The sequence below is a fragment of the Halyomorpha halys genome, unplaced genomic scaffold (genome assembly GCF_000696795.3).
Source record: "Halyomorpha halys isolate HHAL.00 unplaced genomic scaffold, Hhal_1.1 Scaffold1526.1, whole genome shotgun sequence".
NCBI lineage: Eukaryota > Metazoa > Arthropoda > Insecta > Hemiptera > Pentatomidae > Halyomorpha > Halyomorpha halys.
The window spans coordinates 32,349-45,243 of record NW_027106725.1 but is presented as its reverse complement, the minus strand read 5'-3'; the positions used below and the strand labels follow the sequence as shown (position 1 = coordinate 45,243).

The following is a 12,895-nucleotide window of genomic DNA, read 5'->3' as shown; positions in this document are numbered from 1 at the left end:
TAGATTCTCCACATGTTTGTATCATGTCATAATATCACTTACAGCAAATTTACTTGATGTGTATATATGTATACAGTTGTAAATAACAATAAATAAATTATTTTTAAAAAAATATTTGCTGAAATAAATTAAGAAGATGGTGATTTCTAGTTAGACAGAATTTTTTATTCATGAAAAACTATATCTCTGGGACCATTGGGCGTACAGATGTCTGCCAGCAATTAAATTAAAGATAGTTTAATACACTATAAAGTAGTTTACCTTCCTAGGGGCAGTAGTTTTTATATTTGCTTAGAAATATGAATTTTGCGTATGAACTTTTTTCCAAACAACTAGAAATCATTTAATTTAGCCAATAATATTAAAACTACTATTCTTACCAAGAAATATTTAGTAAGTACTATATAACACAACAAATTAACTTTAATTTGGTGCTAATAAACGTTGGTACGTCTCATGGTTCCTTAAATAATTTCTCCCACAATAAATTCACTAACTAATGATTTTTCAGTAAATATTTCATCAAATGTTCCTTTTTAAAAATTTGTTTCTCGGGAACTATTGAACGTGAATACTCTATTAGCGCTCATATTTTAGAAAATTTACTGTACTTTAAATTATGTTCGATTATGTTTTCTAGTGTTGTTGGTAGTTTCAAACACGTGGAGCTCCGAATGAAAAATTATTTATTTTTTTTTAACATTTTGAAACAGCCACTATTTTGTATTCCCACTAACTATACTTGGCAGACTCATCAATTCTGATTAGTAATTATAGGTAGTTATATCTGCATAGAACGATCTGAATCTCAGATACCGTAACAAAGCTTTTCTCTCACTATGACCATCTATGATACATTAATGGCTACACTGTTTGAGTAATCGGGGCTTTATGTCCAGATTTTCCAAAGGTAATGGCTAGGAGACCTAACCACACTTATATTTTCTGAGACTTAGTCTTTTATAAACATGTAGTAAGTGAAAGATTTTGATAAAACATAAATATACTGCAAACATGCGTGGACAGGTTGGGCAGAGTTGTGCAAAATGGTAATTACAATCACAAGTTATAACTACATTCGTTTAAATGTGGTTACAACTACAATTTCTAATGTAATTAGTTATTTATAATGGGGAACCACATTTTTCAACTTAAGGAATTGTAATTGCAATTTTATAACTACAGTTAGTAGTTGGAACTATAAGTTGAGGATGCAACTGCAGTTACTTGTGTAGTTACTCTAAAAAAAAACTATGAAAAACAGTGATTGGAGTATTTGAAGCTGTTAAGAAATAACTTTATATTCAAAACTTTATTATTTTAAACATACAACATTATTATACACATTTAATTGTAGATTGCGCGAAACCGAAAATAATTTTAATGGAAATAAATAAAAACTAACGAAAGAAAGGATTAGCCACTAATCATGAGTGTAAATATTTATATAGAGGCGGTCATAATATGTTCGTTCTTTAGAACATAAAGGCCATTATTTTTATAATTACTTTTTACTTAAACTAGTGGTTAGATTTATGTATACCAACTACAATTACTGTAATTGCAAAACCAAGAAAATACAACTTCGGTTACCAACTACATTTTTGTAACTTTAGTTGTAATAACACATTTATTAGTTGATAACGACAGTTAATTAGTTGTAACTGTATTTATTAGTTGAAAAAGTAGTTAATTACAAAATAATTTAATTACTGCCCAACTCTGAGGGTGGGTAGACAATAAAAGTAATGTGCATATTTTTTTATAATATCGTGATACTTCTTCAAATATTATCCATCAGTTTAATAATGTGTTGGGTAAAATTTTAATTTTATTCATGACATTTTAGAAAAATATTATTTGTATTTTATTTATTTTATACTTACAGATTATCTTTCTAATCTTATTTAATACAGAATATGATTTACGGAGATGATAAAACAGCTATTGTTAAAAAGAGACTATTTTCATTAAATACACGTAAAAGTAAATGAATAAAAACTGACTCATATCGAAAATAATGTTATGTCGTGAATATTCTTTCTAATAGTTTTTAAAAATTTATGAAAGATTATATTTCTGATTCGAAATCAATAGTATCGCGTTCGAAAGTAACTCAATACCATATACATTATTTAAACGTCAATTCAAAACTTTCGCTTACAACAGAAAACAATATACGGCGTAGATAGTCCCATTCATAATTCCTTATTCACGTTAGTTTGTCACTTCCATGTCAGATGAACTTATCATTGATCCATGGAGATCTGAAGCTCTTTGAAGAAGTTGAATACTCTAAGAAGAACTTTTGAATATCTTCTTCATCGAAGGACAATACGACAGTCATTGCAAGTCACACTACTCTGTCCTGAATTACAGTATACTGTGTCAACTAATTGCGTTTACCTAACAAAGAATTTTGTTTAAAATAATGGCGAGGCATTACTTGTTGAATGGTTGGCATCCCACCTCTGCAAACTCCCACCAAACCATCCCACCTCTGCAAACTCCCACCAAACCATAATTTTTTGTCAACTGCGTTTCATTTTTGGTGTATTATTATCAATAAAACCTTTGTGACAGACCAAGAAAAAAAATTAAAGACCCCTCCCAGACAAAATTTAATAAAAAACTTAATTATATTTCTTTTCAGGAATTTATTTCTACCCTTTATTCTTTATGAACAACATTTCGAGCTCCTCTACCCATTATCAAGTAATATTTACTATCAACAGTTTTAAAATTATCATTCTGTTACAATCAACTAAGTCTATATTGCACCTTAATAAAAAAAAAAGTTTACACATACAATAAATTCAACATTTAAATATATACATTCTTTAATTTATAATCATTTACACATCTAAAATGTTTTTGGGACTAATTCAGAATTTTTTAGTTTTTTATTTTTCTCCCCTCACCTTATTATTAATTTGTGGATATACGTCGTTTTAACTTGAAAATAATTTTTATGTTTGGCCTAAAACAATTTTTTTAAATCATTTTTATATCAAGCAATTAAAAAAAAAATTAAAATCTGTACTGGTGCCACCCATCTAATAGTCGGATCTAATACAACTGCCTCAACAGCACTGTTACTAGAGCAATAGTTGTACAAGGAATTGATTTGGACAGAATCACGCTCGACCGGCAAATTTTTACCCAATTAAGGGCATCCAATTTATGAGGCCGGGTGGACCCCAGGAGGGCTCCAGAACACACAGGGTTGACTCACGGCTAACAGAAAACAATTTTATTTCATCATATTAATATTATATTAATAACTTACTTTTTACTTCCTGTTCATTTACATTTAAATGTATATTTAAGTCAATAAGTAACATTTAAATATTGAATTTTGTTGTATGTAAATGTGTAAACAAAAATTTGTATTTCAGGTTTATATTGCACCTTGTTTATTGTAACTGTATGTTAATTTTAAATATTTTATTTGTGGAAATTGATAGTGGACAGAGCAGCCCGAAACGTTATTCAGATGTCATAAAGTATAAAGAAGTGGATAAAGGGTAGAAATAAATTCCTGAAAAGAAATGTAATAATGTTTTAACAAATAAAAGCCTTTGGAACTTCAGTTGTAGGATTACTACTAATTATTTATACTCAAAATTTAATGTTTAACATTTTAAGTAGAGGGATACTGGTATAGGTGAAGGGTACAAGCCCAACAAATGGTCCCGTTGGACTTTTTTGCCTACCCCAAATAAATCCAAAAAGCGAACTTTGTCCTTGGTCAACCGTTCTATTTTTTTAATCGAATTCCGAAAGAACGGCTATCCTGTAAATAAGGCCTAGTGTCCTAGGATTCTATAAGTCTCCCCAATCTCTAGTCCCCCTCCGATCTGTAACCCTCCCCCAATCTGTAGTGTCTTGTGAGTATCCCAATAATCAATCTGAGTTAATTTCTATTTTGACCTAGCAGCCACTTGGATCTAAGAGGAAAGAATTTGTTGATTAAATGCTTGGGTTTTCTGAATCTATCACATTCCCTCCAATCCTTGTCAGATTTTCTCCTTCTCCAGTAAAGGACCTCTTTCCACTGATTATTTTAGAAATGATTAACAAAAATTCTGATATTATAAGAGTGAGCTAAGCACTATTTGTTGCAAGCTGATCAGGTATAGTTATTACGAAACCTACACTAGCTCTAGCTACTTTATGCACACCGAGAGCTCCAGTGTCTACTTACACTTTCTAACCAATGTGGATATGACTCGTAGGGATTCACTATCTGAATAGAAAGTTATTCTCCAAGCATGAGGCTGCAGAGAATATAGCGAATACTTCTGCTTGAAATGAATTGGTATATTTGTTAAATAAGCTTAATTTTATGGCTAAATCAGAAAAATAGACTCCTAAACTTTAGACCAGTCTTTCCATAAGCCATTAGTAAACTACGATAACTGGGTAAATTGCCATAGGCTTGTGTAGATTTGGGTTTCTGTTGAGTAAGCCCTGTGTCCCACCCAATGTCTTAGGATACAAGTAGATAACTTTAGTCTTAGGTAAATGTTTAATCCAACAGAAGGGAACAGTTTTGGAAATATGATACCTCCTATATCTCTTGCAATTATTCGATCCCTTTTATTCTTAAACAAGCAACGACCGCTTTGCCTTTTATCTGAAAATAAGGCAACGCTAAAGCAACGAGAACTTCTAAAGCTCTTATAGGTGTAGTGTGGTACGAAATGCTTCTGTTATGACAATACAGGCCATTATTTGCACTTAGCAGAGCGATAGCACATGGTAAGTTCTACATAGGTCACTCCATCACATAATAATTTTATATTAAATTTTGGGTAATCTTCTTGCTGAGTAGATCTAGTACACAACCCGTTGTTTGAAACTACAGATAACAGAACAAACTACAGATTTCTGCCAGCATAATTGTGAGTATATCATGACTTTTTCTATTTCAAGTAAAATGTATGCGAGTACGGTGTAAATGTGTATTCAAGTAAACATATTCTCAACAGTTAGGATTATTTTCATAATCAATTACATCAAACTTTAAAATTATTGAGTACTTTTTTAATTACATGAAACAAAAAGGTGGATTTCCATGTTCCCGAACTGTTGATTGGACATGGAAGCTTTAGAGTACCGACTCAAATTGGACAACAGCCCTTAATGCTCAGTCTGCCTTGCGATCGAGGAAGAAGTTGGTAACGTAGACTTTTTTTTTCTTTCATTAGCTCCGCATAGAAAAAAACGAAATGTAGAATCTTGATGAGCCATATGCTGCTCTTGGGCAACATGTACAGCGGTGAAGTAATCTTATAGTACAAGAGCCCAAGAAGATAAAAAAAGGCAGTTATCTCACCTCAATTTTTGATTACATTAATGAAAACTATGTATAATTACTAGACAAAATTGATGAGTCTGCCAAGTACAGGTAGGGGGAATAAGAAATCGCGGCTGTTTGAAAGCGATAAAAAAAAAAATGTTTCATTCGGAACTCTATATCTTAAAAAGTAGGAACAACACAAGAAAACCTAAGAGAGCGTCATTTAAAGATGAGCAAATTTGCTAAAATATGAGCCCTAATAGAGTTATTTACGTTAAATAGTTTTCGAGATACAGCTTTTTAAAAAGCAAGATTTCATAAAAATGTTGTATGAGACGTACAAAAGATCAGTAGTTAGTGAATTTATTTTGAAAAATTTATATCTCAAAAACCTTTTGACGTACAGCTGTCTATTAGCACTCACATTAAAGCTAGTTTAATGTACAATGCAGAGCTACAATGCAGTTTATGAGGTTTATCTGCATAGGAGTAATAGTTTACATGAAATTAGCTAAAATAAATTGATTTATAGTTATTCGGACAAATTTTCATTTGCCAAATTTATATTCATATGTGAATATCATAAAAACTACTACCCCTACAAAGATAAATGTCATAAACTACTTTATAGAATGTTAAATTTCATTTATTTTGAGTGTTGGCAGACATATGTGCGTCTTATGGATCTAGAGATATATTTTTTGAAAAATCCAACATTTTATACGAACAACCAGAAATTAACATTTTGTGAGTTTTTTTGTCAAATATCATAAAAACTACTAGTCCTACAAAGATAAACATTATGATCTATTTTATAGTAAATTTAACTAGCTTTAACTTGAGCGCTGGCAGACATCTGTACGTCAAATGGTTTCTGAAATGAAGTTTTTCATAAATCAAACTTATTGTCCGAACAACTATAAATCAATTTCTTTTAGCAAATATCATGAAAACTACTATTCCTACAAAGGCAAATGTCATGAACTTCTTTATAGTCCATTATTCTAGCTTTAATTTGAGTGCTAATAGACATCTTTACGTCACATAGTTCCTGAGATATAGATTTCTCAAAATAAATTAACGAACTAATAATCTTTCAGTAGATTCTTAAGAAATTTTGCTTTTATAAAAGCTATATCTCGAGAACTATTGGAACTCTTTTAGGGCTAATATTTCAGCAAATTTACTCTTCTTTAAATAATGTGCTCTTAGATTTTCTAGTGTTGTTGGTAGTTTTTAAGATATAGATCTTCAAATGAAAAATTAGTGTTTTTTAAGATTTTTGAAACAGCCGCCATTTTTTATTCCCCCTACCTATACTTGGCAGACTCATCAATTTTGACTAGATAATATACATAGTTTTCATTAAAGTAATCAAAAATTGGGGTGAGATAATTGCCTTTTTTCCTTCCGGCTCTTGTACTATACGTCAATAATGAAACTACCACACACGTTGCTCCAATATGTACACTTTCATGGGACAATAGACTCATCACAAAGGTCAATAAAATGAATTTTTTCTGATCTATCAAAATTGTACAAATAGGAATTTTATTTCTATTTTTTCGGAAGTGGCCGAAGAGATTTAAAAAAACATATTTCTAAAAATAAACCAACTACAATTTGTATACTAGCATTTGTTGGTATTGACGGCCGAAATATTTTTTGATGGATAGTTTAAAATAAAATAACCACAACCAGTAAAATCTCACTCTTTCTCAATGCCAAAATGACGTCTGTAAGATTAGGTCCAAGATTCACAAATATTGTTTGATGGAAGAACAAATCACGGTCAATTCGTTTATAGCTATTCAAGTGTAAGAAACCACACTTATCAATATGAATTGATAATTAGAAATTTTAGAGAGTTTTTTTACACTCTTCACTACTGTGGCTGTCCTGCGGAGAAGAAAGAACAGGTTGTAGGGAGGTGGTTTTAGTGGGTAAGAATCCTAAACTATGATTTGCTGTAAAAGAGTTGTTATATATTTAATGTAAAGGTAATTGAAACTATATAGAAATACAAAATAAAAATCAGTTTTTGTAGATAATTCGTTCCACTCTTCACAGGGGATAATTTTTAATAAAAGATGATTTTTCTTGGTTCTACTACTTAATCATAAATAGAGTGCTGACAGATAGAAGTGTGAGTGAGAAAAACTTTCTCTCTCAAAAGTCCTCATGCTAAATTCAGTTTGCATGTAAGGTCACATTGAAGAAACCATTGTTGGGCCAGTTTTATCGATAGCAAATATGTGGCAGTATCGTGAAGACCCTGAGGCTAATCGACTAGTGGATGCCTATATTCTAAAGCACTACTACTATCTCCTAGAAATATCAGGCCTCTATCACAGGATGGACGGGAGAACTCGCATCTTCAGCATTTCCCAATTGATAATCTACTTTTTTACGCTGTCCTTCCATTTGATCCTCATTATTAAGTCTACTATCCCCATCTATGGTTTAAACAAGGTCCTCTTCAGCCAGAACGTCCACTTCGCTCTCCTGATGCTAATGTCTATCATCGCACTACTGAGCTCTATGTGGAATAACTTAAAAAAATTCCTAATACACAGGTTGCTTTCAAACGATTTTTACGACTATCAAGAACCTGCTGTCATCGGGGAAGATATCCTTCGTTCCAATGCGAAAACGCAACTTCGTCGATTAACTCTCGTACCGATTACAGCGGCTTTGGCTGCAGGAACTGTCCTCAGTGTGTCACCAATCGTGGACTTCAAGGCAGGCACATTCGATTTCAACAGAACTGCTTCGATGCTCGACTACCACCTTCTTTATCCTTACGGAAAGTTCCCCTATAGCGTGAAGGACGGCTTCGGTTACTACTCCGCGATGTTAGGACAATTAGCATGCGGATTCCTCATGGCTGTTGTTATCGGTGGCGGTGGTTTTCTTTTTATTAATGTTTCCGAGAGCGTGATCCTCCAGATGAAGATTTTAAACAACTCTTTGGATAACATTGAAAGCAGAATAGATCATCTCTATTCAAAATTATTCGGAAAAATGAATAGCAACTGTATGAAGTCGCTTCGACGTGATAGCCTCTACACTTATTGCTACAGTGAATGCCTTAGAAAGAATTTCGAGCATCATCAAGTTATACTGAAGTATTGGAATTGATAATCATTTTTATCAATCTTCTTAGTTCATTATAACCTTATTCTATTTTATTAAGATGACAAATTATTTTGATATTCATCTTATAGGCGTAAATAATGCCAAAGTAACGAAGGCAATGGCATGGGATGTTGGACATCCAGGTGGAATGGAAGCGTTACAAGACCTGAATTGAAAAAATACATACATAAGCCGTTGAAGAATCTAAAAAATAAATATATTAAAAAAATATCTTTTGGAAAAATATTTTTAAATATTCCTTTCTAAATAGCAACTAGCATATTTTTCTAAAACATAAAATTTAGGTAGTTTTAAAAGGTTAAAAAATTGAATTTCAGCCTCTATAATAGGAATAAAAAATCATTTGATATAATTAACTTTCTTATAGCTTCTTAATTATCGAGAAAATGTTAGGTTTTTAATCAGAGTAGTTTAGTTTGTTATGTATGTTTGGATAAATGTAGAGAGTATCAAGAGAATTTAATTAGATTCAAACTCTAGATAGGAAACCTTTTCATGTTTATATTAATATTATAAATTAAAAAATGAAGTTGATTATTGCAGGATTTGGATGATTTTTACACACTTTGAGTTTTTAAGGCAGGACATTGGATTTTTACTGCAAAAAACTGGTCTCTGACTGTAACTTATAAATATAAATTAGTTTTTCTATTGTTCGTAATTAAAATTTGGTGCATTTAAGTACAAAATATAATAAAGAAAAATTTACTTTAAGGAGTTATATTTCATACCAGGTCAAAAAATACTTTTATTATTATTTTAAAATACAATGTTTAAAGTGCCAAAAGTTTTATGATTTTAATTACTAAGTCTTTATTTTAATTTCCAAAAAAAGTATTTTAAGATCAAAATATTTGAAATACAAAATACATTTGCCTAAAGTAATTATGCTTTTGTCTTTTCCTTTTTTTTGTATTTAAATTTTTTATTTTAGAAATAAGGTACTAATGCATTTTTATTTTTTTGTATTTTAAAAATAAAATACAGTTGAAAACAATCTATTTTGTACTTCACTTCTTAAAATGTAAATAAAAAAAAAAAAATTATTTCATTTCGTTATTTTAAAATATTTCATTTGAAATACGGTCCAGGTCTGCTCAATTCAACAATAAATCTGTAAATATAATATACAATTCCGAGTTGCAATTTTAAGATCAGCGAAACACTTCCACGTAAAAAAAATATAAAGAACCAAATCCTTTCAAAAATTGTTACACATCCAGGTTTATTAACAATCTTATTCTGCAATATTGCGAAGATCTTTCGATGGTAACACAATTTAATTTTTTTTGAATTCGGTAAAAAAACATTCCTAATCTAGTATTTCTATCTCTGGGGTTACTTCCGGACAATCTGTAGAGTAATAGTATGGAAAGTAACCACAGACCACTTGGACATATTTTGGAATATGTCCAATACAGATATCACACAAACCCACACTTGAAATATCTATTACGTGTTCAATATTAGTAATAATTATAATACATATTTATTATTATAATTATTATATATTAAAACAATTAAAGATTGTTATCACTCATACATCAAAACAATCAAGATTAATCCATTTATGATAAAAGTTTTCATACTTAATTTTATCAGAATATTATTTATATTTCAGGGCATTTAATCTCATCAAAGAAATTTCCTCCATTCCTATAGGTAGTGCCTATTTGACTGGTACGATAGTTATAGCTCTTAGTTTCATATCAGCTGGATCGGTAAGTAATAATTGAGTATGAGCAAATAGAATTATTATTAAATTATATTTATAAAAGGAAGATGGTAGGGGTGCGGTATAAAAAAATCTAACAGTAATTTAACTATTTTTAATGATTATTTCATTACTTTTGAGTGTTTTTTGACAGCTCCCGGACCATTTTCTTTTTATAAATTACACACGGTCAGACAACAATCTTCCAATAAATTATATTCAATAAAATTACTTTCAAAATTTAGTCATTTTCTTTATAGCTATTATGCCGATTTATTCCTGACTTTTAATTATAAGTGTTTTATTATTACTAATATATATGAACTAGTTGGATTTTCATTATTTTTTACATTCCTACATGTTCATACTGTTTTTTTCTTATATACTCCTTTCTAGTCTTATAATACATGTAATTATTTTTATTACATTTCTTTCTGGTATTTTAAAATTATAATCTTTATTATAATTATTGCAATCATTTTTGTTCTTTGCCCTGATGAAGGCCTGACATTCAGACCTAATCGTAAGCACAAATAAAATTATTTCTATTCATTATTGTCCATCTCTCTACTATCCGTACCCCCTACCAACTTCTTATAAAAATAACTTTAACACGAAAGAGCCCTTGAGGTAACCATAGTTTACCAAACCTTCAATTTGCAACTATTTCCTTTTTTATTTTTAAGAATACAATAATTATTAATAGTGACTATTACTATTTAAAATGAAAATAAATTATCGTTTACTCTCATTGACAAGTCACTACCTTCCAGGCGAAAGAACTGCCCGGAACAACGGTGGGTTCGATGCTGCTGTGCGCTGGGGAAATTAGCTACATGTTCCTCTTCTCCCTCAGCGGTCAAAGGATAATTGATCTGGTATACAGTTTCCTTTCTTCTTCAGAGTGTTATTTCTATAATTTACTACTAACAGACTTTTATATTGTCTCTATTTGAAATGAACGCCTTAAAAACACTACATAATTTATTAATACATAGGTCATTATAAATCAATAATTTTATTATTATTCTTGTATATGGGTTATTCTCAAGAAATGGGAAATTTTCAGACAGAAACCAATTTTCAACAAAAAACTCATCTCCAAAAATATAAAAATAAAACATTCTGAATCTTCAAGGAATAACTCTCGGCTAAGCCCATTGTCGGGATAAACTTGAACATAAAATCTAATATTAAAATTTTAATCTGAAACCTTTGTCACTATTGTCTTGGCATAAAGTATGACAATGAAATCGCTAACAACTACAAAAATGAACTTTGGAAAATCATTTATATTTTTCCAGACGACTTTTGTAATATAAATTGAAACAAATATATGAGCAAACGTCACTTTTAGAATTTTAGGGCTGTCAAACATTATAGTCACTGAAATTTCTTTTAACAATACATTTATGTTATTCTGAAGGGACATCGTCCCTGTATAAAGTTTATTTTCTATTTTTTTTTTTTTTATTCTATTTATTGAGAACTGTCTGGGACAAATAATTTCATTATCATATCAATGTATCTAAACTTCAATATTACACACCTATTAAACTTTCAGAGCACCGAACTCAGGTACAAGATGTACAACACAAGATGGTACATATGCAGTGAAGAAATCAAGAAGTCTTTTATGATTTTTCAAGAAATAACTCTAAAACCAATGACAATGATGGTTGCTAAAGTCGTTCCAGCCAACATGGAGACATTCACTGCGGTAGGCTTATTATTATCTTTATCACCGATTTACGTTGGGGAGTAAAAATTATGTTACTATATGAAGTTATGTTTCTTTAACCCTTTCTAGGGCAGAATTTTCTCCCATTTGTCTTTTCTTTTTTTTTTTTTGTTTCATTAAATTGATAGAAATTAAAATCAATTAAAATGGATTTAGGCAAATATACATAGGTGCTATCGATTTTCTAGATTGGTAGCTATACTTAACAATGACGATATACTGACATTATTATTCTATTAAATACCTGAATATCAAACTAAAACTTTTCATCCAAATCATAGAATAATTAAATCAGATCTCTGGTATAAAAACATAATTTACAATTAAATTATATCAGAAAAAAAAGTTTAGTGTCATGGAAAATGGAGACCGATTATCTTATTTATAAATGTATTACACTATTTGTTAATACAACAGGAATAACTAAGTTTTGAAATTTTAAATAAATTTACACTACATTGAATAATGTGCCTGCCGGTTTAGTGGCAGTCAGAAGTAGTTGTTAACAAGCGTAATGTATTAATAAATAATTGCAAAATCACATAGAATAATCATTAATCTAACTTACCAAACTAAATTGTTATATCTCTTTGTTAAAATGATTAATTTAGAAAAAATTTGTTGGATTGTAAACATTATTTTTCCCCAATACATATTCCATATATAGGTAAGAATTTACTAAGAAAAAATATTTATTAAATGTTTAATTAATCAAAAAATAGACACCAGACCAAAAGAAATCTAGTTAGGAGCTTCGGACAATTGTTAGGCTGCTAATTGCCAATGATTTCTTCAATACAAGTATTTTATCAGCAACACAAAAGATTTCACTGAATATGTTTTTGAGAACCTTTTAGAATAAAAATATCAGAATTTCATCAGGAGAGGAAGGAAAATGTTAAGATAAAATATAAAAAATAAAAGTAACAGTTTTTAGTGTTTTAGGTTTGATAGATTTATCATCATTTTGTTCATA

At 30.0% G+C, this 12,895-nt stretch overlaps 1 protein-coding gene across 1 annotated transcript; it reads left to right on the top strand.

Moving 5' to 3' along the window:
* Positions 1-7,393: 7,393 nt before the first annotated feature.
* On the top strand, positions 7,394-11,948 carry LOC106689925 (odorant receptor 49a). Its single transcript, XM_067045064.1, has 4 exons — positions 7,394-8,433; positions 10,086-10,185; positions 10,952-11,056; positions 11,743-11,948. Exons 1-4 carry the CDS (start codon positions 7,559-7,561, stop codon positions 11,941-11,943), a joined length of 1,281 nt encoding a protein of 426 aa, XP_066901165.1. The 5' UTR covers positions 7,394-7,558; the 3' UTR covers positions 11,944-11,948.
* The last annotated feature ends 947 nt before the right edge of the window (positions 11,949-12,895 follow it).